The sequence below is a fragment of the Tympanuchus pallidicinctus genome, unplaced genomic scaffold (genome assembly GCF_026119805.1).
Source record: "Tympanuchus pallidicinctus isolate F22 unplaced genomic scaffold, pur_lepc_1.0 scaffold1, whole genome shotgun sequence".
Classification (NCBI taxonomy): domain Eukaryota; kingdom Metazoa; phylum Chordata; class Aves; order Galliformes; family Phasianidae; genus Tympanuchus; species Tympanuchus pallidicinctus.
The window spans coordinates 12,005,040-12,032,024 of NW_026294618.1; the positions used below are offsets into that span (position 1 = coordinate 12,005,040).

Here is a 26,985-nt window from a genome sequence, read left to right on the forward strand (position 1 = left end):
CAAATGCTGAGGCAGTCTTTCATCCTTTTCTTGTTTTCCCTGAGGTGTGGTGGTGGTTGACCAGGGATGGCTGCCAGGTGTCTGCCACACTGCTCTCTCATTCCCCCTTCTTATCAAGGCATGGAGCAGAAAGTACAATGGTGAACTCGTAGGTTGAGATAAGGACAGTGAAATCACCAGTTACCTGTATAAGCCAAACAATCTAGGCTTGGGTAAGATTAGTTTAATTGAAAAATGATAACAGAGTAGGGCAATTACTAAAAAAAACATCTTAACTCTTCCCTCTTCTCTGGCTCAATTTCAATCTCAGCTCTTCTATATCTTCCCCAGGCCCTGAGCAACAATGTAGTCAGTTCATAATGCTTTGTTTGGACGTATTCTGCTCCTTCCTTCTCAGGCTCTTTTCTTGAACTAGTGAAGGGATATATTCTCTTCCAGCTGCCGTTGTGCAGTAGTTTTTCCACTTCTTATATCTGCTGACCCAGATCACAACCATCATTACTCATAGCTTGGCTCTGCTTAGCAGTAGATCCCTCTTGGAGCAGCTGGAGCTGGCTCTGATCTGACATGGGGCAGTGCTGGGATCTGCTCATAGAGGCCATAACTGCAGCTCCCTGCTACCAAAACCTTGCCACATGAGCTTAATATAAATGTACTAAGGTAGCGTTCTTCATCTCTTTTGTTGTATGATTTGGACACAGAAGATGCAAACAGTCTGCTCAGAGAAGCTGTGTATGCCACATCCCTGGAGACACTTGAGGCCAGGTTGGATGGGACACTGGGTAGCCTGATCTGGTGAATGGCAGCTCTGCTTATAGCAGGAAGTTGGAACTGGATGGTCTGTAAGGTTCCTTGCAACCTAAGCCATTCTGTGAACTGACTGTACCAGAGAAGAGACTGGTAGAAAAATCAAAGCTACCTGTATTCAGTGCAGTGAATTCCTGTATTCATATGCAGTGTGTGACCTATTTCAGAAGTGTAAACTATGAATATTTAAAAAAAAAAAAAAAAAAAAAAAGTGCTGGGGAATATAGTCTGAAGACTACAGTAGCATATAGTACAGTATATATAAGCAATATGTGGAAAAGTTTTTTGAAAATGCTTTTTCTTTGTCCAAAAACTTTAACAAACTGGGAACAATTGCCACTCTCCCCAGAGTACGAAGATAGCTTTAAGAAGTAGTTATAGTCTACATCTTTACTGTAATACCTTGTTACTTCCTGTGCAATCAGGCTGAATCTGAAAGGTTATGTTTTAGTGCAGCTGTGTTGACTTCTAATGTACTGTGAGAAAACAGCTTGATTATTTCAAAGACTGTTTCTAGATTGCAGGCTGTGTGCAGAAAACTACTAATCTTTATTTTAATAGTTTAAATTTTTGAGTCCAAACATGTTTTTAAACTTGCAAATACTCCTGACTTTTTGTGTCCTCCAATGTTTTGCTGCTGTAACTTGGAATAAGAGGGCAGAGTATCTGAGCTAACAAGTATGTATTGTATACTGAAGGGAAGAAGTAATTTATTCATTCATTACCTACTATACTACTCAATTTGTGATGCTCTAATATTTTATGTAGAAAAATACAGGCATGATGTTTTTTATTTTGCAAGTTTGCACGTGATGCCTTCCTTAGTGATTGTCTTAATCTGTTTTTCCTACTTCCTTGTTAGCAAATAACTGTACCTCTTTTTATAGCTAGGAATATGCATCCTACGTTGTTTCATGTTTGATTTTTTTTCTGTTTGGAGAGTGCTATGCAAATGAAAGAAGTTTGGTCCTCCCATCTACAAAAGTAGAGCAAAAGTGCTGGAAGGGCTACGTGAGACTACTGAGTCGTGTGATGAACTAAATGACTGCATTGCCTAGTACAAATTGATGCTTAAAGTTTTACTTCAGATGCTACTGTTTAAAATGCATTTCTGAAACTTGAATAAGCGGTTTTTATGTAGTTTAGCAGTTACATTTTAAGGCAGGTTGCTGAACACCAATTGCTTTTTCTGGGGATTACAGTTCAATATAGCATTCATATGGCATAGAAAGAATATTTTGTAATGTAATACCTTACAGGAGAATGTAGTCAGAAATCAGTTTCTTTTGTTACTACCCAAAGACCACAGCAAAGCTAAATCAATAGGTAATTTGTAGTAAATTTTGTTTATTACAGTGTGACAGTGAAAATACTTGATTCTATAGTCTGTTTTAGCTTATGCAGCTAAATTGCTATATGAAGTGGCTAGTAATTGAGATACGTAAGGAACTTGTAGGCGAGTAGGCAGCTTATGTTCAATCACAGAAGGAATGCTTGAATGCAATATTTAAGTGACAAAGTATATCAGAGTTTGACCGTTATTCTTATAATTGCAGCCGAGAGGCAACAGAAAACATGGTGCATCATTTATCATCACTAGAGCAATTACAGGTAAATATGATTTGCTTTTATGTGTATGAATCATGAGAATGATATGTGAATTGCTTGTAAAATTTGCAATTTCTGCTCCTTGGAGTGGGTAGTATAACGAAAATAGTGTGAAAGATTTGTTTTCAGAAATATGTTTTTTGTTTAGCAGTATTGCTATGTATTATTTTTGTGAACTTTCTTGCCTCTATTAGCTTAGTGGGTCAAACTAGAAAAACATGCATCTATGAAGCTTAGCAGTTCTGTTATATTTTGCAAAAAATGTTTTTTCCCTTAATCAGCTCTTGCTTTGGCTATTTGCTATTTATGGAATTAAAAGGAAAATTTATGTTGTCATCATTGCCAATTTAGCTCTTGATTTATGTGGTAATTAAGTTGCACTTTCATCTTCAGGCATTTCTCTTAGAATTAACAAAAATATATTTTGTTCTTTTTTTTTTTTTTTTCTTTGAGGTTTGCTTTTACTTAAATATTCATTAACCAAGAATAGAGACTTTTTTCACCAGCAACTTTTTCTTTTGTGGTAATGTGTGAAATTCTATGTACAGTAAGCTAGAGAATATCTTAAAACACCCAGAGATGTAATTCCTTCCATTTCTTTCTTTTTTTGTAGGGCCTGCATTGCTTTTGCTTCGATATATTTGGTACAGGTACGTTTGAACATAATATTTAGTCTCGTTTTTAGGCGATTTAATGTCTTCTTGATTTTGATGGAAAATTACTTTTAATGATAGTAAAACTGAACACTGGTTAGAATATTGTCTTCATAAACTGAAGTTGAAAACAACTTTTTCGTCTGAAACCTGTCTAGAAAATGAAGTATATGCTAGTTTGACTTATTTTTCAGAAGTCTAAATAAACTTGCAGCTGGGTCATCATCTTTATCAAAAAAAAAAAAGTATTTATCCTCCCCACTCCCAACTGAGATACTGCAAGTGGAGTTGTTGTTGTTTAAGCCTCGATGACGATTATGATGGTGTGATACATTCTATGTCTATTGAAATTATAACTCAAATTCCTTTTTTCTTTTTTAAATTCAAAATGACTTGTAACTGTGTGAGCAATGCTCACACCTTTTACAAATCTATCTTCTCATTAAAAAGCACTTAAATGGTCCTGGTTAAAAGATATATATATTGGAATAAATACAGCATCCCTGGAGAATTGCAGCTCTATGGTTATACCACTTTCTTGACGCCCTTTGCATGTTTGAAGATACCGGTTTTTTCTTTTTAGGGGCATCCTACTGTTTTTGGGAGTATAGAAAGGGACATTTATTTTTGATCCCTGTGAAACAGTACTGTAGTTGTAAGTTAGCAGGCAACGCGACCTTCCCTATTTCTGGTGTTCTAGTTTATTTTGTCTTTTTTGTTTGTATTAATGGGCTCCATGCTGTCACACAAGTGTAGTCACAAGGATTTTCTTTACACCAGTAGTCGTACTGAAAATCTGTTTTCTAGTCTTTGAAATTGGTTCTAGTTGCCATTTTCTTACATGGAATAAATATGATTGGAAAGGAAGAATTGAAAAAGGCAGGTGAATGTTAAACTCACATCAGGTTTCTTAAGACTCTTTCTGTCTGCCCGGTCTGTTCCAGCACTTTACTTCATGGCAAATTTTTTGTTTGTTTGTTTTTTAACTTTATATCAGCTTCAGACCTCATCTGTTTTTACCGATTGATGTTTCTTGCATTTCTGCCATGCATCTCAAAGACTTTCCTTAGCAACCTTGTAGGTATTAGAGGGCTTTCGTAAGTCCTTTCTGAAGCCTTTTCCTCTCTGGGCTAAACAAGTACAATTCCTTCAGCCTTTCCTTATGAAGCAAGTACTTCAGTCCCTTGACCATCTTGGTTGCCCATGAGCTTATTGGTGTTCTCATAACTTACTACTGATCATTCTGAAGATGTGGCTTTGATTCTGTTAATCCAGCTGATGATGTTGTTAACCTTTGTCACTGGCAGTGTATGTTGGTTATTCATACCTATCTGCTAAAGTGTCCCGGATGGTTGATGGTTGCTTTAAAAGTACATCACCTGGCTTGTGTATCTCAAGTACTGCTAGGTGTATGTTCTGAATAAGGCTAATGCTTTTTTTTTTTTTTTTTTTTTCAGCCCTGCTAAGTTTTCTTTACCATCTGGACTGGTTCGTCTAGTTAATAAGCAGATCAACTGGCACTTAGTGCTTTCAAGGTAACCAGGTTGTGTACCTATATGCTTTTTTGTTTTGAGCAGTAGTGAACGTACTGATGCTTTCCACCCTGCCCACATGGCAACAGCACTGAGTTAATAACTAATTAAAGAAATGCTACGCTCTCCGGTTGAGAGAAATGCTGGAGGCTTTTGCAGGCAGCTTTCGGAAAAGAAAGGTCAGTCTGCTGTCCAGGGGCTTTTAATGCATCTCTGACTCGTCTGAATATTCTTTTAGCTTTTGAACTAAATAGCTTGCAGTGTGAATATGCTCCCAGAAGAAGGATTACAGCTTGAGTTTCATCAGTTAGGGACTTAAAACTTGCAGTTTATGTAATAGAAATTGCTTATTTTAACATTAAGAGGATAGGGAGTGCATACTGTCAAGATCCATCTGTTATTGTATGTCCAGGGATGAAGTGAGAGTTCAAAGGTACAGTGGTTCCAAAGCAATTTTAGAAACAGCAGAGAAATAATTGGCTTAAAAAAAACAAAAAACAAACAAAAAAAAAGCATCAACATGGACAGAAATCATTGTTAAACGACATGAAAGTAGAATGGAATATTTTAACTTATTTGGAATCACTTAATTACTATCAGTGATTGAGCAAGAGTTCTGTAAACAATACAGAACAGATGGTGATGGTGACTTTTTGAGGGAAGTGGAGATCCTTTTGATGTGTAGCATGCCAGTTCCAGTGATGTATGTTAGGTACAAAAGCCTGTTCCTAAGGAGATAACCTGACTTACTCATGTATGATGGCTGTTTATGCCAGATAAAGCAGTGCATAGTTTTGGGCATTGCTGCTATAAATGATAAGAAACATCTGATTTTGACCTTCCTTGCAGCAAGATTATAGGCATTATTTCTATGTTCTTAGTGCTACTATTGAATACTGTGACAGAAATATTTCAGAGACATGAAGGGAATTTTATTAAGATACTTCTTTGTTTAAAAATTTGGGAAATTTGTATCTAACTGTGCAGAACAGCAGCTAAAGCTCTCATCAACATTTTGCGAGAACTGGGTTTTGATGAATTTTCATGCCCTTATCTTCCTCTTCAGCAATGGTAAACTGTTGGCAGTTGTGCAAGACCAGCGTGTAGAAATCAGGTAAGTTTAGATTGTGTTGTTTCATAACCACAGTTGTGGAGTTCTGAGACAGTGTTTCTACTGGTTTGCTAACCAGAGTTTTAAATACCGTTTTGTTCTCTTAGAATGCTGTCTTATGTTCTGAAATTAATTTTTGGGATACTCTTAAAATATGTTATTGCTTAGAAAGCAAAAGCCATCTATTTCTTAGCCTTGGCCATTCGCGATTTTAAAAACAAACAGTTCATGCTCCCTGCCCCTCATCAGCAGTTAGAAAAGTTACAGATAAAAACTTTTGTAGGGTGTTTTTTTTTTCTTAATTTTTATGTATATTTTTAAGATATATAAGAAAACTGTTAAGGTGTTTCAGACTACTAAGCCCAATTTGTGGTCTCCTAGTCTTTGTCTTTCAATTCCCCTTTCAAGTCATTATGTGAGAATGAAACTTCTCTCATAAGAAGTGTGACAAGGAGATATTGTTCTACTTCTCTGTAGAATAGCTGGCTTTACCTTACATTACAAATAATATGAATTGCCGTAAAGACTCATGCTTTCCTTTTTCTTTCCGTTCCCTAAAAACACGCTTTCTTTTGCCAGTTCAAGAACACATTTAGCTGTAGTACAGATCTTGATTGAGTGTGTTTACTTGCTTCACAAAAATCCATTTGCTAGAAGGTCAGACCTTTAATTTATATGTAAAAGAAGCAACTATATGAAAATTGTTCAATCAGAAGTGGAGCGCACACCATAAATGTCAACTTATAAACTATAGAATAAATCTTGTGTTTCAACTGTGTTATTGTAACTATATTCTTGCTTTTTAAAAAAAAAAAAATTGTCACCTAGAGAATACTGACTAGTTAAAGAAAAAAACTTTCTGCAGCATTTCAGAACCTCAGCATTTATTTTGAACAGCATTACTGCTAAATGGGAATATTATTTTTTTATAGTCCGGAAGTGGGGTTTCTAAAGCAGTATTGTAACTGAGACTAGCTGCCTAAGGGTTGAAGACTACTATCTGTCTTTTGAACAAGTAGTTAAGTATATGCAGGCCTTTGAATTGTACACCTGTGGTATTTTTATAGCTTTTTGTATACTCTGGAAAATGGAGTAAGTATAGGGTTTTTTTTCTTCTTTTTTTGATTTTATATATAATATCAATCATAAGATGTATTCTGCAGGTCTGCAAAAGATGATTTTGGATCCACAGTTGGAATATGCCAAGGTATAGAATACAGCAACTTCTGCACCATTACTTCATGTCATCGCTGTTGTTTATTCGTGTATTGCTAAGTGGTAATCTTGCTTTACTAACTTCTTAACAACATTCAATGGAATCTCTTAATATTTTCACTTTTTTTTGTTAGCTGTTTCTCTCTGCATTGGTTCTCTTCATTATAGTAAGCATACAGTACCTGAAATGAAATGGTAGTTAAATTAACGGATTTTGGAGGCTTGCTTGTTTATTTTTGTTTTCCTCCAACAAGATAAGTTTGTAATGCTGATGGGTGTCCTGCCATTTTTTTTATATAGATGGGGCTTTTTTTTTTAATTTACTTAAGTGATTTTAGTTCCCTTTTTCTTTCTGATATCTATCTCCTGACATAGCAGATAATACTTTCCAAAGAAGGTAGATGAGTGATGATCTGTCAGGAGATGACTGTCTTTAGGCTAGAAATTCCAAACCATAGAAGTCACTCTTTACAACTTTTTAACATTCACTTAAATTGCTCTTTTTACTTATTTTAATCAAATACGAATTTCTCTGCCAACTGAAAAATTGCAGTAGGGTTCAATAGGCTTGATGGATCGTAGAATCATAGAACCCTTAGAGTTGGAAGAGACCTTTAAAGGTCATCTAGTCCAACTCTCCTGCAAGGAATGGGGAGTGGTTTTGGTTGGAAGGAGTCCTTACAGATCTTTGAGTCCTGATAGAGTGGAATAGGCTGTTTACAGTAAATTGCCACCTTCTTGCTGGTTGACCAGACTGAGTACTTGCTTTTAGGAAGTAGTATATACAGCTAATAAAACTGTTGCAGTATTGTGGTAACAAGATCTGCTACTAGTATAAATTTTTTGGTAATTGTAGACATAATTAAACATTTTTTTAAATCTGTTTCTCTTACATCTTTTGTTGCTTGTAGGGAGGGAAGAAAACTGACAACAATAAAATCTTTATAAGACTTGGTTTATGCAAGGGGGAATACATGAACAAGGTAAAGACAGTAATGGCAGGCAGTGGCCTGTCCAGTGTGGACATTTTTGTTGTGATTCACACTGTGGCCATTGGCTAGTGAAGATCAGCTGTGTGTAGATGACAGTGCTGATAAGAAACTATTTCAAATTTTAAGAATGTTTTTCCTTTTTTCTGTAGTGCCAAAAGATCCTAACCCTCAGTGGAGGCGAGTTGCGTGGAGTCACGACTGTACATTACTTGCTTATGCTGAGAGTACTGGAACAGTAAGAGTGTTTGACCTAATGGGTAGTGAGCTTTTGGTCATTTCACCGGTAAGAAGTGTTCCATTAAAATATGATGACTGTGTATAGATACATTACGTAATGTTTATCATATGATGGCTAACATTAACATTAAGTCATGTAGAATGTGCAAAGTGTGTTCTTTGTGCTGTGGTACTTAGTGAGATCGTTCATTTCTTTTGGCCAGAATTGTGGTAGTTTCAGTGGATTTTGGAAGTATAGATTTACATTTAGTATAGATTTGTACTTAACATGTGTGCACATGATTAAGTTTTGTAATAGTAGATTGGAGATTGGCAGTTTATAGGCAGATTGAGTTAAAATCAAGAAAATATTGCTGCTGGAGCAACATGATACTTTTTTTTTTCTGCTTTCAGATGAGAGCATATAATTGCAATTGGCTTGCCTGGCAGAATATATTTTGCATTTTATGTATACAAGAGGAGAGCATTCCTTAGCATATTATCTTTCTGGACATTATTCGTAACATATTTTAAAATCAAGATTAAAGAAAGCTTAGTTCGTTATTAATGTAAATTATGAAACTTTAGCTTTGTGGATACATTTTCATAGAAGTAATACATTTTTTTCCCTCAAAATAACCAACGTGTGTGGTTTTTTTGTTTTTTTCTTTCTTCCCTTCCTCTCTCTACCTTTCTTACTCTGCATCTGTCTACATTTTTGGGTAAAGACAGCAAGTTTTCCAGGAGATCTGAGTTATGCTATTGCTGGACTGATCTTTCTAGAATACAAAGCAAGCGCTCAATGGTCAGCTGAACTACTTGTCATTAATTATCGTGGAGAATTGAGAAGTTACCTTGTAAGGTAAGCATAAGTTTTGTCTTACTTCGATAACTTTAAAACAGTTCTTTTACTCTGTAAAGAACATAAATCTGCATTTTTATATATATATATATGTATTTTCCTTCCCTATATTCAGTGTTGGAACAAATCAGAGCTTCCAAGAAAGTCATAGTTTCAGCTTTAGTAGCCATTATACCCATGGAATAAATACTGTCATTTACCATCCTGGTCATAGGTAAGTGTTGTCTTTGTTACCTTCCAATAACAGAAAATCGATAAACAAAAGTGGCAAAATAAAGAAGGAAGTGTGGTGCATGTATTTAAAAAGGAGAGAAGGGGTGGCTATTTAAATATTGGTGCTTAATGAATTGGCAGTGACAACTTGTTCGTTGTGTGTGTGTGAACAAATACTAAGGGAAATACGCTTTCTTGAATGATGGTGGCATTAGAACAAGTGGCATCTAGCATGCTGGGAAATCCAGAAGAATCCTTTATAGACATATTTAGGTTTATCATACCTTTAGTACTAAAGAATATTCGCTAAGATTAAGGTCTAAATAGGAATGTGATTTAAAGAGAGGTTTTCTTCTTGCATGCTTTTTTAAAGCGTTTTTTTTTTTTCTTAACCAGTGAGGATTGCTTCTTTTTCATTCCCCAGCCAACCAATAAAAAACAAAAACAAAACCAACACCAAAAAAACAAGGTCTGACCTCAGAATCAGATTCTTTCAAGTGAGCCTTTTCTGTTTATTTGCAGTTAATTATAATACCAGTAGGTAAATGTGAAACTATGAAGTCATGAGCTGTTTAGGCCTTAACTTCAATTATTTCCAGTTTTTGGCAGATACATTCTTAACACATGTCCTTGACGACTCTCTCTGAACGTCTTGCAGTATGGCTTTTTTAGTGAAACTGCAGTTTAGGTGTAGAGAAAACAGCAGGGGGAAACATGACTGAGGTATTTTCCTTGGTAACCTGAGTCTCTTCATCTGTGTATTTTCATTCTTCAAGAACAATTGATTTCATTTATCAAATATAGCACTTGGATTTAAGGAGAGAAAAATCAAGCTGTGCCCTTTATGTCTCCCTTGCACTAGCAGCATTTTTAGAGTGTTAGAAATAGCTTCAAAAGATGTTTCTGAATTTCATGTGGTTAAGAGCTAGAGTATAAGTTTTTGTTCCTTTCTCTCAGAATTTGATTTTGCACTTGGATAGCCTTTTTTCCCTTTCTGACTTTGGTATTTGGAGTGGTTTTGTGATGCTTTTTCTCTGTTAGTAACATATTGGGCACTGATACCACATCTTAGGCTGCCATTCAGTCTACCTCTGCTTTTGAACCAGAAGTAGTTGGAATAGAGCCTGGTTAGGCAATTACTGTGGTTGAAAATATCACTACCATTTTTATATCTCTTTGTTATGTATCAAGATAATTTCAGCAACTTATCTTTTTGATTATAAGAACTTTTATAGTACAAGAAAAATATCTAGAACTATTAGGATTGAATTCACCGGCGCAGGGTTACATCTCTGCATTGTTTTAAACTGAAATTAGTCTTGGCTATAGAATACTAGGAGAAACCTCACTGTTTTAGAAACTCATTATTCTGTGTTAAATGAACTGTCTAACCTACCTTTAGGAAAAACTGGTTATTGACAAGAACTAATGTTCTTCCAGCTTATTACTTTAAAAGATTAATTTTGAATGTAGTTACCTCTTTCCACCTGTTATCTAGTAATTCCACACAGTTGATACTCAGTATACTAACTCGAGAGTTTGATGTGTAGGTTATGGAGTTCTCTTAGCACTCTGACCAGGGAACATAACCAATTCATTCTTTTCTTGTTCAGATCAAGCTTAATGGTTCCTAACATATAGAGGATGTATCAGTGGGAATTATATCGGATTCTGTAGGAAAACTTAAAACAGTAGCTCTTGAAGTGTCTTGAGTTTCACTGCTGTTGAAAAAATGTAGGATACTTTTAAATGCTTGAATGTTTGCATTCTCGTATAGACTAGTCTTCATTTATGATGAAATTTACAGATTTCTGATGTTAGAGAAGATTAAGGTTTTAGATTCAGTTGAAACTTTTGCTTTTTTTTTTTTTTTTTTTTTTTTTTGGTACCAAAATTGATGAGTGAAGAGTTGTGGAGAAGTCTCAAGTTTTTCTTGATTGCCTTAATTGAACTTGCTGTCCTTGAGACCAATAATATGCTAGTTATCTTTAGCCTAACTTTATAAAACAGAGTACAGTTGAGATATATAAGGGCAGACAGCTTTTTGAAACTGAAAGGTCCTTTGCTGGGCTTGCTCCAGTATCACGTCTATGTCTGCTCTACCGGAGATGTTAAGAGTTGGATCCAGCAATCCAGATTGTATCTAACATGTGCTAGCCAGATGGGAAGGATCATTTCTCCCAGCATACTGACAGTGATTTTTTCCTCATGCGGTCTAAGATGGATTAGGCCTCCTTTGCTGCAAGGGCACATTGGTGGTTTGTAGTCATCTTGTTCATCAGGACTCCCCACATACTCTTTTGGAAAGCCGTCTTCCAACAGAACAGTCTGTTCTGTTCTGTCCAGTTATCATAGGCATGTATGGCTATTCCTCCCATGGTGCAGTCTTTATGCTTTCCTTTTTTGAATTTCCTGAGATTTCTACTGGCCCATCTTTCCAGCTATTGAGTTCACTCTGATTGTAGCACAGTCATCTGGTGTATGAGCCCCTTACCCAGTTCTGTCATAACATATTCCCTTTGAGGGCATTACCGAGTAAGTGTCAGTTATTAAATTAACATTGCTTTGTGGCTCATCAGGAGTGGCCTCAGCCTCTAGCTTTATAGGAAATCAAGTATTTGCTGTGGAAAAAGTAGTGCTTCATATTTTTGGGGGTGAGGGAATTGTTGGCATAGTATTTTCTTCAGATTGGGACTAACTTATTTTTACCCCTTTCTCCCAAAAAACACCAAAAAACCAAAAATCAACAACCCAGAAAAACCACCCTCCTTCCCATTGCAATTTCCAGCCTACCTGTCAAGTCTTGTTATTTTGGAGTCATCTCCCGTCTAGTCTTGAAAAAATAATTGGTAAACAAGGCCAGATCTTTGAGCCTCTCAGGAGTACTTTTCATTTTCTTTCGATGCCAGTTGTGTTATTCATCTTAATAGTTTCTGCCCCCGCTGCTGCGTTTTGCTCTCTGAAAAGCTTTTTAAAATTTTAAGTACCTGCTGTGATGATGAATTTCTCTGCAGTCCTGGGAGAAGGCGTTTTGTCTCGAGGTTGTGTGTTTTGTGTGTGTCTAAACTGATATGACATCTTAATTCCAGCTGTCACTAAGTTTCGTTTATCCTAAAAGATACTTTTGAATTATAAATATGTTGCACTGTATGTGACAGTTTTTTCAAAATTTCTTTGGAAAGATTTAGCTTGATGGAGTTTTTGAGAGCGAATTCAGGCAGTTTTGGAGCCAGTGCTGTCACTATTATTGACAATTCTTCTCTTGGTCTTTCTGCTACTGTTTGTTTCTGAGTCACTTCTGGCACTGTGCAGTCAATTGTGATTGAATTTTAGTTCCTGCTTTTACTGAAGTTTTTAACTGAGTGGCGTGTTGCAGTGAAAGCTGGTTGTTATGGAAGAATGTAGATGCCTGTGGATGGACAAGACTACAGATAAATTAATTTTCCAGAGAATTATGCCTGCTGTCTCTTGGTTATTAAGAGCTGACAGCTCAGCTGTGGTGATCTCATGAAAGAGATGCAGATGTATGTGAAACTTTCTTCCATGATTTAATAAGGAAGAAGGGGGGTGAGGAGAGCAGAAAACTTTTAAGGAATCACTTCATATGTAGTGATCTATGTAATATTGATTTTTCCCAACATTTTTCAGAGTTGTAAAACACAACTTTATGTTCACTGATACTAGGCTGTGTGCTCAGATGTGAGTATGCCAGTGTGATTATTCTTGGCCAGATAAAATGGACATTACCCTGTTGTAGGACGATTGAATATTTTGTCCTAAAACTTACTAGAGCTGTTAGGAGGAATGTAGGAATTTCAGGTGGTACCATGTTTCAGTTGAAGGGTTTTTTTCTTGAGGTCTTTTTTTTTTTTTTAAAATAAATTCCTTGTTTTTAACTGAAGTTCTTCAGAAAAACCATATCATGTCCAGGCCATGTTTTTGTATGAGTTGGGGGCGGTCCTTTCCCTCCTTGATGAGAGGCAGCATGTCAGCCTGCAGTGGTAAAAGTATGGGAAATGTGGGAAAGTCATAGAAAGGAAATGCAGGGAAGAGGGGAAACAAAGACGTGCAGGAGAGATGAATGGGTTAAGTGTATGACATTTAGTCTGTGAATTGTTCTCTTTTCACTGGGCACTTTTCTTCAGTAATCAGTTTTAGTCTACCAGAAATACTCATATTGTACATGTCCATTAAATCAATACTCATTCTAGTGCCCTGAAGGGTAAGTTATAAAGAGATTTATTTAAACTGGGTGTCTTGTCATGAAATACACAGAGAGCTTCTTCACTTTTGTGCCAGATACTATTCAGTTGTCTAGGCAGCTAAAATTAGATGTTTTTGTACAATGATATCAAATTACTGTCTGTTATTTAGCAGGGCTATAGCAGAGTTTTTTGTTATGAGATGCAGCATCACTTTTTATTTCTTAATTTATTTTGAAATTGATCGAAACAGTGGGCGATTGCTATATGAGCTTCAGCCACTAGGTGGTAGAATATTTCTAGAGGAACTCACACTTGGATAGAGGAGCATTCTCTAAGCTCAACTTCTGGCTTTTTCAGTCTATGCCTTTTTTTTTTTTTTTTTTTTTTGCAGATACTTTGCTTTTTGACGGCTTGTTCAATAAATTGATGCTTCCAAACAGATGTAAACCTCTGTTCTTAATTTCTTTGTCAAAGTAACTGTCAGTTAAATCTAAAACTGCTTGTTAATAAAGTCAAAGGGCTTTAAGGGAAAATACTTTGATGTGCTTTAGATCTAACATCTGTAAATGTTTTCAGTGGACCTTTATAGCACTCTCTGTGCACTGAAGTTGAAGAATTTTAAATATTCTACATTAACTGGAGGAAATACATTTACACGGGATGCTCTGAAAGTAATACCTCTTTTTTTATTGCGTTAGCCCATGGCATCAGAGGCAGATGTTGTTGGAATGGCAGTAGGGGTTAAATCTTCCCACCAGTATTCCATTAATGTTTTGTTGCTGTGTGAGAGGTGGCAACAGAGGGGCAGGCTGACAAAATAGCATTTGACACGGAAGTGAATATGAACCAAAGATGTGTCACTGAATTCCTCCATGTGGAATTCATTGGAAATGAAATGTGGAAAATATTGTGCCTGTGGACATGCATCAACTCTTGCTGAACGTTTATGGAGGTTGCACATTGAGGTGGTGGGTGGTGCACTTAGGGAGCGATGACAGCAGGTCACCTTTGCTGGTTCAAGTTCTTATGAGCGTGGCGTGCAAGCTGTTGCTCATCACTGACGAAAATAGTGGTGACTGTTGAAAAGCAGTGTTTTGTAGCTGAGAATTTCCTCTATCAGATAGTATTATTGTGCTCTTTGTTGTGGCTCTTGTGGAAATAAGTAGGAGGCATTACTTTCAGAGTGATTTATGTAACAGATAGTGTGACTTTATTTCAAACTCGTTTTCTACCTTCTTCTGATGATTCTTTAACTAAAGGAGAAATAGCTTTTGTACCACTTATACATTTCCATTTGTTTATACTTAAACTGAATGACTGGAATATTTTGTAAGCTTAAGTTGTTATTGATGTTAGTCTTTCAGCGTAGCAGGGAACTGCAATTTATAACCATATATTTTATTTTAAATTGTGAGAGTTTTGCCTCATTTGGGAAAAATAAGACTGGTAATAGATGGAGATGAATAATACAAATAACAGGAATTAATTAAAAAACTTGTCTGTGAATGAACATCCTGATGTTTAAATCTTTCTGGGACTGCTATAATATGCTGAAAGTTTCTTATTACCATAAGCAAACTGCTGTAGTTATGACTTAAAGTTAAAAAACAAACAAAAACAATGGCACAACATTTAGGTGGCAGTATATGAAACCAATAATATGCTTTTGTATATTTTGTAGACTTTTGCTTGTAGGAGGCTGTGAAACAGATGAAGATGGAGTATCTAAAGCAACTGCTTGTGGGATATCTGCTTGGAGAGTTCTATCAGGATCTCCCCATTATAAACAGGTTACTAGTTATGAAGATGATATTAAAACAGTAAGTATATTTTCTCTTTTTAATTTTTTTGGGGGAATGATTATTGTAATTAACAGAGTTATCTAATGTTCACTATGCATCTTTCTGCTGTTTTAAAGTTTTGGTGTGAATTTCTAATAATTTCTCTTTCTCTCTAGTATATATAACTTTTTCTTCCCTGTGGAAAAAAATACTTTGAACTTCAAGTTTTTGATGATATCTTTTCTGTGGTTTTCAAAAAACTCAAAAGCCAACAACAAAACATCAAAAACACAAAACACAACAAATGTTCACTGTTAATTTAAAAAAAAAAAAAAATTAAAAAATAACTTTATTTTTAACATTTTTTTTTTAATTACTTCATAACAAAAGGCAGTCTGAGGTAAATGTTTCAGTTTGTCTGATTCCTGACTTCATTTATTTCTAGTAGAAATAAATGTTTGATTTGGTAACAGCTATCATTTGCAAGTTTGCAAGGCAGTGGCACAAAGCTATACTACAGTAGGTTCAGACTGAATATTAGAAAAAATTTCTTTACTGTGAGATTGGCTGAACACCAGAGTAGGTTTCTTAGGGAGGTGTTTGATGTCCCATCTCTGTCATTGTTCAGGAGGCGTTTGGATAATGCCCTCTGTGGCATGCTCTAACTTTTGGTTAGCCCTGAAGTGGTCAGCCATTTGGACTTGATGGCCTTTGTAGGTCTCTTATGGCAGAACTATTCTATAAATAAATAAAGTGAAATGAATTTACATTATACCAGGATGAATTCCTATATTTATTCTTGTATAAATATTATTTAGTATGGAATTAATTAATCATTTCATTGTGAATGGCTAGTGCTTTTCTGCAGTATGATATATACACAGTGAAATAGGCAAAGTTATTCTTGCTTTATTTTAAAATAGCCTAAGAAAGTTTAAAGAATTCTGTAAACATGTTTTAATACTTTAGATTTGACTTATTTTTTTGGTGCATAAAACGATGTATGAGATTCATTTCTTGGTATGTTTCTGTTCCTACAGGCGCAGAGAAGAGGATTATTAAGGATTATGAATTTAAGATTTTACAGCAGACGGGGAACAGAACAGGTATTAAGGTCTAGGTTTACCCAGAAATGTATTCTACTAACATAATTGACTCTTAATGACTGCCTGAGAGATGGATCTGAAAGGAGTTTTTAATTTATACAACGAAAGAATTAATGTTTCTATGAAGCTTATAAAAAAAATAATAAGCTTTTAATTTTAAATGGAGTAGTTTCTCTGGGTTTCTTGAAAATCCTATTAGTTCATCTGCTGAAGCTTGAATTCTGGGGTTTCCAGCATACTAGCAAGAACAAAGTCAGTGATGTAGAGCTCAGTTTTAAATACAAGCTTTCCTTCAAAGGGAGGTGCAAAGAGCCACCCAAGTGCTTATTAATGAATATAATAAACATAGCATGTTAGGTAGATGCTCCAAAAGAAGAGATTTCGTTGTGTTTTTTTCCTTTTCCCAATGACGTAGCTTGAGGGGAGGAAAAAAAAAATAATCAAAAACCAACCTTCTGCATTATTCCACTCCTATAAGAATATTAACAAAAATACACTTAATTTATAGGCCTATGATTTTTGTACAGCATACCATGAATAATTAATGTAAATTTATATAGGGAAAACAGACCCTTTTTTTACTCTATGGCAAGAGATACTATGGAAAGGTTTTCCTAAACAGCTCTAAGAGAGTAAGATGAGTCAAACTTATACTACGAGGGTGAAAGTAGCAAAACTGAATCACAGAATGGCCAGGGTCGGAAGGGACTTCAAGGATCATGAATCTCCAACCCCTCTGTCGTATGCAGGGCCACCAACCTCCACATTCAGTACTAGACCAGGCTGCCCAGGGCCCCATCCAATCTGGCCTTGAACACCTCAGGGATGGGGCACCCACAACCTCTCTGGGCAGCATGTTCCAGCACCTCACCACTGTCTCTGTAAAGAACTTCCCCCTGACATCCAACCTAAATCTTCCCTCCCTCAAGTTAAAACCACTTCCCCTTGTCCTGCTGTTATCAACCCTTTCAAAGAGTCGATTCCACTCCTGTTTGTAGGCTCCTTGCAACTGGTTTTGAACGGTTTGAACGAACTTAACAAACAGACCCTGCATATGGGTCTTGGATTCCCCCTTCCCTTGAGGGAGTGAGTGTTAAAGTCTTATCACACTGAAATGCTGGTTTGTACTTTCTATGCTTCTAAAGCTTTGTGCACAGTAGTTTTGGCTTTCTTCTGCATACCTTCAGGGCTTTTTACTCAGTATCTGCATCACCTTCTCTTGCCCCTTGTTTGTGATTTATTTGTAGCTTTTGTTTGGTTCACTCCCGTTTCCAATCAGAAATAAGCTTTCCCCCTGTGATTTATTTGCAAAGAAGAATCTATCTCCTTCTCTGCACTGCGTTCTCTGGAGAGAAAAATGGCTTGTATGGTGTCATATGGACTTTAGAAATAACCTTTGTAGATTTTTGAGATTTTAAGGCGAATAGTTTAAAGAAAAAACTGGTTGGTTGGTTGGTTGGATGGATGGTGAAAACAGGTCTTTCTGAATATCTCTCAAGGGTAGAATGGGGAGAGATTTCATTTCCTTCACTGAAAACAAAAAAGATAAGGCTAGTGCTGTGCTAAACTTCATTTTCACTGCATTTGCTCATACTGAATTTACAAACAAAAGCAGAGATAGCTATTACTGAATGTTTTAGTCAAATTTCTGTAATTATAGCTTAAATGCGGGAGATGCATTTTATATTCTTAGTAGGGAATTGGCAACAGTATTAAGATGTGACAGGCACAGCAGCTAGAGGACCACCTGTATTTGAGATTTGATTCTTAGTGTTGGTAACTTAAATGACAGTTTTAAAATGTGAAGTGACAATCTATTGAACATCTCAGTATCTCGTTCTGCAGTTCCATCAAGCTGACAAGCTGTTTACTGAGCCAGCATTGCCTGCTTTGTCAAAGGATAGATTAATCTCTGTAGATATCAATGCCTGGGTGTTAAATATGAAAGTTTTAGCAGCCACCCAACATCTAAATTCAAGCAGCAATGGGATTGTTACTGATGACTAAGTGGAAGTAGATGTTTAACCCTTATAAAAATCTGTGGTCTGTAGCACTGACTGCTTATCTGAAAGGATTTTATATTTTAGGCATATTTTAAGCTTCTAAGTTCTGTATCATTTCCTATTTCTTAGCACTCTTTCCATGCAACTGGATTTGTGAAGAGAGAATTGCCTTCAGTAAGCATTCACTATTCCTTGAGAAACTAGAGCACAGAGTATAGCACTCTAGGTACTTCAGAACATAATTGGAGAATACTTAAGAATTATTTCTGTTAGGAAAATAATAATGATTTGCTTAATTTAATTATGCCTTCCTTTTTGACTAATAACATAATTTACACTTGACTTTAAGCAGTGCTCTCTTTAGTTGCAAACCACTGTACAGTGGGAGAGCAGTGAGTAGATTACTTGGTATTGTTATTTCTATGGCATAGCTAGAAAATAAAGCAGACACAGAAATAAAAGTAACGTTAAAAAGCCAAAAACATACTCAAAAGCATGCAAAAAAAAATCTCAAAAATACATATTACTGATGTGTTAGACATTAGAGACTGTAGAGAAATGAAGTTGCTAAATGCGTTCTCTAAACAGATCATTTAAACCTTTCAGGATTCATTTATAAATAAATTCAATTACTTGGAGTTTTGTTAGCTGTATTGTAGTGTTCTTCCTTTATAGAGGTTGTTTTTCACTCTTCCATGCCACAGATGTCAGTTGTCTTTTTACCTTTATTCTGACCCCCGTTTCTTTTTCCTGACAATATTTTGCAGGATGGAATTTTCAAGATGAATCTTTCCCCTGATGGAGCTCTTCTGGCAGCTATTCATTTCTCAGGGAAACTAACAATCTGGTCTATTCCATCTCTCAGACAACAAGGAGAATGGGACCAAACTGACCAGGTATGAGCGTTATACAGCTGTACTTTAATCCTCTATGGATTTGTTTGCTGAGGAGATAAAGAGAATTTCATTGAGATGTGCTTTAACTATTAGTTAGCAATAATTTTTCTGTTGAAACTTGGTAACTTAAACTTGAGTTCATTACATTATAGCTGGTTCTTAAAGTTTAATGAGATATATTGTTACTAAGTAGGTAACTAGTACAGGTGGACTGAACTGCTGTTTTTAAATATGAATGGAGGCCAACATGGGGAACTTGAAATGGTTGAAACCAAACTTTACTGTGTTCATTTTTTTTCCTTCCTTCTACAAGATAACACTAGAATAATTTGACTGTCAGAATGGTGTCAGTAAGTCACGTGTTAGAGAAATTGTTTGCAAGACTAAGTTTGGGACCTTACGTTAGGAAGTGCCAGACTTGTACACTGAAAACTTGAAAACTTGTACTTTACTGGTATGAATTTAAGCATGGAGAATTAGGAATCAAATCATTTTCAAAGAAGATCCTTAATAACTATGTTATTTGAGTAAAGGCAACACTTTCTTTCAAGAAAAATATGTCGTCTTGTAGTTTTGAAAAGAGACAGACCTGAAATGATGCACACTAGTATGTGAAATATTCTGGTTTTAGTCCATATCTCTTAGGAATCAAGAATTAATGTGAAAGGCTTTTCATCTGAAGGTGTGTTATAACTTACAAGATGTGAACTGATGTTGTGTAACGAGTGAAATGGGATCTTTGGTCACATTCAATGTCTCCTATGCAGTGTTTATCTCAGGTTATTTTAGTGCATGTAAGTGTGTTTCTTATTAGAAAATAGTTATAAAATTGAATTTCTCCTTAGCAGTAAACAATTGTGTTTTAATGCATCTGTTGATAATAATAAATAATAATAAATTCACATGTCATCATGAAATATTTGCAGTTTCTGACTTCTGCATGGTAAACATATGCATAAAGTATTGACTCCATTGAAAATTCGATATAGGTCCATTCAAAATAAATGTAGGTCACTCCTAAAGCAATACCTCCTACTTATTTCCATGAAAACTACGTGAGTTACAAAGAGCACAGAAAAACTTCTTGATAGAGTGGGTTCTCAGCAACAAATGCCGTGCATTTTTGTCAGTGTTGAGCCCGCATACTGTCCTCATAATCTGCACCGGTAAAGGTGGCCCACTGACTCTTGCCACTGCTGAAAGGCACCACCCACCACCTCACCATGCTCACATCCACTATTTGATCTCTGTAAACATCAGCATGCATTGATGAATGTCAACAGTGCACTTTTTTTCGCATGGAGGAATTCAGTGGCACACCTTTGCTTTATATACGCTTTTGTGTCAAATGCCGTTTTGTCTGTTGTCCCTCTGCTGCCATCTGTTATGTGGCAACAATATCTGTGTGGAATATTGTCAGGGAGGTTCAAACTATTGCCAACTCACCAACATCTACTTCTGACATTGTGGACCAGCATAACAAAATAGGAGGCATTACTTTCAGAACATCCCTTGTAAATATATTTTCTCCACTTATCATAGAATATTTTAAATTCTTCAGTTTCATTATGCAGTAAGTTATGTAAGCTCCAAAGCAGAACACTTCTCAATAATAGATATAGGCACAGGTTTCTATAATAAGGAGGGGGAGAGCATGGAAAAATGTTTTCAGGCTGTCCAGAGTGGTGGTGGATGCTCAGTCCCTGAAGACATCTTAGGTCAGGCTGTGTGGAGTTTTCATCAGCCTGGTCTAGCTGTAGGTGTCCCTGTTCATTGCAGGGGAGTGTGATGAATCTTAGAATAGATGATCTTTAAAGGTCCCTTCCAACTCAAAATGAAGGCAGACTTTTTCCTTTGGGTATTATTATGGCAGAGAGGTTAATTGAATGGTGTCAAGAAAAATTACAAAAATAAAAGGCCAGGAACTTTTGACTATATGAAAGGTGTAAGCCTATTAAATAGCTGAGTGATAATGGTTGATTGTGTGCTGCTTTTTGTTCTGCCAGCAAGCAGAGAAACTGTTGGCTTGCAGACTTGGTAGTGTTGTATAGTTTATGAAGGTTGATAAAGCTGGCATAGGGTCTGGACCACCAGTCTGGAAGTGGAATTGTTCAGTCTTGAGGAGGCTCAGGGGAGGCTTTACAGCTCTTTACAAATACCTGAAAGGAGGTTGTGGCAAGGTGGGAGTTGGCCTCTTCTCCCAGGTAACTGGTGATAGGACTAGAGGAAATGGCCTCAAGCTGTGCCAGGAGAAGCCCAGATTTGATATTAGGAAGAATTTACTGTCCGAAAGAGTGGTTAGATGTTAGAACTCGTGCTCGGGGAAATGGTGGTGTCACTACCCTGAAGGTGTTTAAAGAAGGGGTAGATATAATTCTTAGGGATGTGGATAATGGGTAATATTGGAGGTAGGTGGGCAGTTGGACTAGATGGTCTTAGAGGTCTTTTCTAACCCTAATGATTCTAGATTCTGAATTTTGGCTACTATTGTTAAGTAGGTGGGTCTGGTTAGGCAATGCTGACTGATTAAGGAAACTAGCAGTCCTTTTTTTTTTTTTTTTTCCTCTATAGCTTTGGAGGTAAGTACAATTTCATTAAAGTAAGCGTATGCTTTATTATTAGAAAAGGTTTAAATTTTTGTGGGAGTGTTTTCGCTGAAAGATGAATGGGTCAGTGATGGAGCAGATATGCGGATACGCAGATTTATATAAAGATTTGCTTGTACATTAACCTTTTCTTTTCTCTCCTCTCATGTTTATTTCTTTAGCCGGGTTATGATGAAGTCAATCCAGACTGGAAACTGTCTAGTGAAAAAAGAAAGAAAATAAAAGGTACGTGATAGAGTTAAATTGTTATTTTAAATCATTGTGTTGTTAAAAGCATTTATAGTAATATGCAAATATTTGAAATAATTAATTTAACCACTCTTAGAATAAGTTCATGATGGTGTGTGAGATTTGAATTTGTAGCATTGTATAGCTGAATGAGTGTCACAATGTGGTTTTTAAAAATCCTTTTCTAGGAATGTTCTTATAGACGTAGCCATAAATAAAAGAATATTTCAGCTGGTGTAGGACTTCATTTATTACTAATTGTTACTTCTATGGAATGCTGAATACTCAGTAGAAGTCTCAGTTTGTGTCAGAAGCCACTACTCTGTAGTACAATAGATAACATTTTTAGAGACCACAGCCTAAAACAGAAGCTAACCTTTACCTTTTCTGTCTATGTTTATCTAATACATCTCAGATGCTAGTGTAATTTGAAGAGCTTGCTTCCTTTTCTTCCAAAATTTTGATTTTTATGTCCTTTGTCTGGTTTTGCCTTATGTCAGCCTTTTTTCCCCAAAATTCAATCCATCACATGCATCCATTTATCTCCTGTGTACTGCATGGCTCTTCCAAGTGTGCAGACTGTTAGGTGTTCAAGATCCACTTACTGGTGCTTGAATATGTCTTTGTTATTAAAAGCTACCCGTTTCTTTGTGCTGTTTTCTTGGTGATTCAGTTTTTGGGTTAAGATCTTCATGACTAACCAGCTGACTAAACACTGAAGTAGCAGAAGGGTGTTAAGCTGATCTAAGTGCTATTTGAGGAAGGTGGCTTTTTTTCAGAGAGATGGGAAATGATAATATATTAAACAAACTGAGCGAACTCTTTGTGGTGAACATTTTGTCCCAGTGTCCAGTTACCATGCAAGTTCTCTGCTCCACTATGCTTTTTTTTTTCTTGTTGGCACTTTAATATTCTTAATAACTTCATCTTGTAGACTGTCTCAGGAGTGTTGGTCACAGTTATCAGTTTTTCTCAAAAGCAGTGAAGCCTTTTTTGTTTCATCAATATAAAGCTCTTGGTCAGAGAAACTTGATCAAGGATGTCCTGGGGAATATGAAGGAGGTGTTTATCAGGTATCTAAAATTTGTCACATTTTATGCAAGTATATCAGTTTATTGTGAATTTTTTTCCCAAATTACATTAAAAAGTAATCAGATTAAATAAATTAAGTTGCTTTCTTCCCCCTCCAACAGCTTTAGTTAACACAGGAATGTTTTCACTAATCTAGCAGATCTAAAATACAAATTCAGTGAGCCAAGAATGTGTACAAAATAATAAATGTTTGTTAAATTAGGCAGACTATCAGATGACAACTCTTAATAGTTGAAGCCACTTCAGTTCTTATCTAGTGTTTAAAATTGCCTTTCCTTATATAGTGCTTTCTTATTTCTTTATTTCAGATAAAGAATCCTATTACCCGTTGATAGATGTAAATTGGTGGGCAGACAATTCTGTGATCCTGGCTCGTTGCTCTGGTGCGTTGACTGTGTCATCAGTCAAGACATTAAGAAACTTGCTGGGGAGGTCATGTGAGTGGTTTGAGAGTTCTCCTCAGGTCACTTCAGCTCATGATGGAGGATTTCTAAGTCTGGAGGTGAGGAATGCACATAAACAAATACAAGGAATGCAGTAGAAAGTGTTTTGTTTTCTGTTCTGTATGTTGCACGCATATATATGTTTATTAATAAGGAAAATGATTCTTCCTTATCTCTAGGCAGGCAATTCTGAACCTCCTGCAATTCAGATGTCTTTATAAAAATCTTAATTGCCAAGTAACTTGACTATTACACTTAACAAGTAATTGCCAGGTGTAGATGCAGAACTTCTGGAAGCCTGAGTCTGAATTAAAGAATCTTTCTGCAGGAAACAGTTTGTGTCAGCTCACTTTTTATTTTTTTATTTTTACTTTTTTAGCTGCTTTGTTAGTGCATTTGAAAAATACTGAAAGCATCCCTCTCACTTTGAAACAGATGCTTCTTGCAGAGAGAGTATGTTTAAGAGAAGCAAGGAGCAGATTAAAGTTGGCCAGGCCTTCGGAGGGATCTATTTTTTACTCAACTTAGTAGGGTTCTAGACAGGAGTAGAATATAACTTTGGTAATGAAGTAGACAGTGTAGGAAGGCTTACACTGGAATAGATCTTAAACAACTTAAAAGTTAAATATTTATCAAAGTAGATGAGAACATACCAAAGCTTTTTGTACATATTTCAGGAAAGTTTTGTTATTTAAGAAATAAAATAGAGCCAGAGACCGACATGTTACAGCCTATGGAAGAACAGTTTGAAAATACATCTGCATTGAACAGAAATCCATAATTTGCTTAGCTAATAGTTGAAAACATTGTTACACTCTGCAGTAAGCTGTATAGTTATACTGAGCTATATTTAATGTCTGTAAGTCTGTACTGTCTGTAGATGTTATAGAGCTGAGTGTATCTAGTATAACAGTGGACTACTGTTAAGAAGCCTTTGCCCTTGCTTTATTAAGAAAGTGATTACACCTCAAATCTGGAAGACAGACTCAGCCAGGGCTTGTGGAGGGTATTAATCACAGAATCACAGAATCACCTGGGTTGGAAGGGACCTCAAGGATCATGTAGTTCCAACCCCCATGCCAGCAGGGCCACCAAACGTACACATTCAGATCAGGTTGCCCAGGACCCCGTCCAACCTGGCCTTGAACACGTCCAAGGACGGGGCATCCACAACCTCCCTGGGCAGCCCGTTCCAGGGCCTAACCACTCTCCTTGTAAAGAACTTCCCCCTCACATCCAACCTAAATCTTCCCTCCTTCAACTTGGATCCATTTCCCCTAGTCCTGCTGTTGTCAGCCCTTTTGAAGAGTTTACTCCCCTCCTGGGTGTAGGTTCCCTTCAGGTATTGATAGGCTGCAATGAGGTCACCCCGCAGCCTTCTCTTCTCCAGGCTGAACAAATCAAGCTGAGAAGTACAGGGTTTAAAAGAGAAAATGTTGATTTTTGAAACTTGAAGTACTAGAAGTGAACATGTACTTCTTTATCACGAAGATATACTAGGTAGAAACTTTCTATTTTACCCTTAAGAATTGTCTTCTGTGCAGTGTGAAATAAAACTAGTTCCAAAAAGATTACGCTTGGAGAGCAGACCTGGTGATGAAGATGAGGGGGAAGATGACTCTGACTCAGATGATGAAAATTCTGCTAAGGATAGATACTTCAGCTACCTGAAGCAAGGCCTGTACTTTGTGACAGAGATGGAACGATTTGCTCCTCCACGGAAACGTCCGCGTACTATTACAAAGAATTTCCGCCTTGTTAGCTTGAGGTCCACAACTCCAGAGGAACTTTACCAGAGAAAAGTGAGTATAAAAGGGAAGATTCCATCTCTGGTAATGAGCTTTAATTGAACAGATTTTTTTGGAGACTTTCTATGTTAACACTAGGCATATATTTCATAGATGGCAGTGCTTTGTTACCTAATGTAAGTTAGGTAAAGCCAGCATTATAATAATTAAAATAATAGGTTGTTTGCTGGTCATCATGTTTCATTAGTGTGACCAGACTCGTGCTAATGTGAGTGTTCACAAACAGTGAATGAATGGGTGGATATAATGAATTAAGTTAATTTAGCCTATTAGAAAGTAGCCTTGTGAGTCTTATCACAGAAGAGATGCTTCTTTATTTTGAAGAGTACTCTAGGCAGTACTTTGTTTAGGACACTTCAGTTGTTCTAATGGTAAGCCAAAACTATAGCTATTAGAGTTTCCGGGGGGTGCTTATGTTGTAGTGATTGCCTAAATAATTTCTTTCTTTTTTACTGAGAAGTTTGTGTTTTTCTAGAGGTTTCTATCAGATATTGGTTAAGAGTTCTACATATTCTTATCTTACATGGTTTGTTTTCCTACCTGCATAAGCACACCTAGAGTAGTTATCCCTCTTACCTGTTTTAACACAGAGAATTAATTATTGATTGTTCAATGTTGACTTTCATTTTCAAATGTTTGCTATTTAGATTGATAATGAAGAATATGAGGAGGCTCTCTCTTTGGCTCAAGCATATGGCCTTGATTCTGATCTTGTGTATCAAAGGCAATGGAGGAAGTCAGCTGTTAATGTTGCTTCAATTCAAGACTATTTGGTGGGTTTGTTTTTGTGACTTTAGCCTTTTTTTTCTTTTTCTTTTTTTTTTTTTTTTTAAAGGATGGCTGTGTAATCTTCACAGAAATCTCCATTGTGTTCTAATATATGCAGCATAAATTGGAGGCAGTTCAGAGAATTGTCCTGTGAATATCTACTGTTTGTCATGTGGGAGAGAGTGATCTTGTTAATATAACTGAAGACCTGATCCAGAGACCTTAGAACTTGCTTTTATCTGAAATTAGAAAATATCTCCAAGGAGAAATTTCCATCAGTGTAGTTTCTCTGGTGTAATTTCTTCTCCACATGCAGCACTAGATCGTTTCCTGGCAAATAAATCATAACTGAAAATATATTGTATTTAGGAAATTTCCAGGTATTGTAGAAAGTTATTTGGAAAGATTAAGTTGGTATCCGCAGAAAAGGTTGAATAATGAAACTTGCATTAAATTGAGCCTGTAATGGAGCTCTTATGTAGAATCCACATAGTTTTTTTGTTTGTTTTGGTGTGAGAGAAGATAATCCAGCAGACAATCTCAACCAAAAATCAACCAATAAATCCAATAATATTTTGTGACCTTGCTTTTTCCTTTCCGTCACAGAATCTCATAGACATTTGAAGAGACCAGTGCTGTTGTGGAATACATTGAATCTATGATACCTTTAGCTCCAAAACATTGTATTTCTTATAGTATAATCAGCAAAGATACTAATTAAAGAACAGAAGTAGTAATTTCTTGTTGCTGAAAGTCATCTGGCATTTGTACATTAGCATTGCAATGGATCTTTCCTTCATTATGTTAACATTATGAACAAAGTAAAATTCGTGTACTGAT

At 36.2% G+C, this 26,985-nt stretch overlaps 1 protein-coding gene across 3 annotated transcripts in view; it reads left to right on the forward strand.

Moving 5' to 3' along the window:
- The window catches only part of NBAS (NBAS subunit of NRZ tethering complex), a 156,941-nt gene that overhangs the window by 1,172 nt on the left and 128,784 nt on the right, over window positions 1–26,985 (forward strand). For all 3 annotated transcript variants that reach the window (XM_052703407.1, XM_052703229.1, XM_052703322.1), the window contains exons 2-16: window positions 2,364–2,418; window positions 3,029–3,065; window positions 4,526–4,603; window positions 5,667–5,714; window positions 6,875–6,918; window positions 8,068–8,201; window positions 8,863–8,996; window positions 9,112–9,210; window positions 15,096–15,234; window positions 16,236–16,301; window positions 19,072–19,200; window positions 21,968–22,031; window positions 23,435–23,628; window positions 25,114–25,371; window positions 26,025–26,150. In XM_052703407.1, coding sequence (XP_052559367.1) covers window positions 2,364–2,418; window positions 3,029–3,065; window positions 4,526–4,603; window positions 5,667–5,714; window positions 6,875–6,918; window positions 8,068–8,201; window positions 8,863–8,996; window positions 9,112–9,210; window positions 15,096–15,234; window positions 16,236–16,301; window positions 19,072–19,200; window positions 21,968–22,031; window positions 23,435–23,628; window positions 25,114–25,371; window positions 26,025–26,150 — 1,605 coding nt within the window. The remainder of the gene's footprint in view (window positions 1–2,363; window positions 2,419–3,028; window positions 3,066–4,525; window positions 4,604–5,666; window positions 5,715–6,874; window positions 6,919–8,067; window positions 8,202–8,862; window positions 8,997–9,111; window positions 9,211–15,095; window positions 15,235–16,235; window positions 16,302–19,071; window positions 19,201–21,967; window positions 22,032–23,434; window positions 23,629–25,113; window positions 25,372–26,024; window positions 26,151–26,985) is intronic.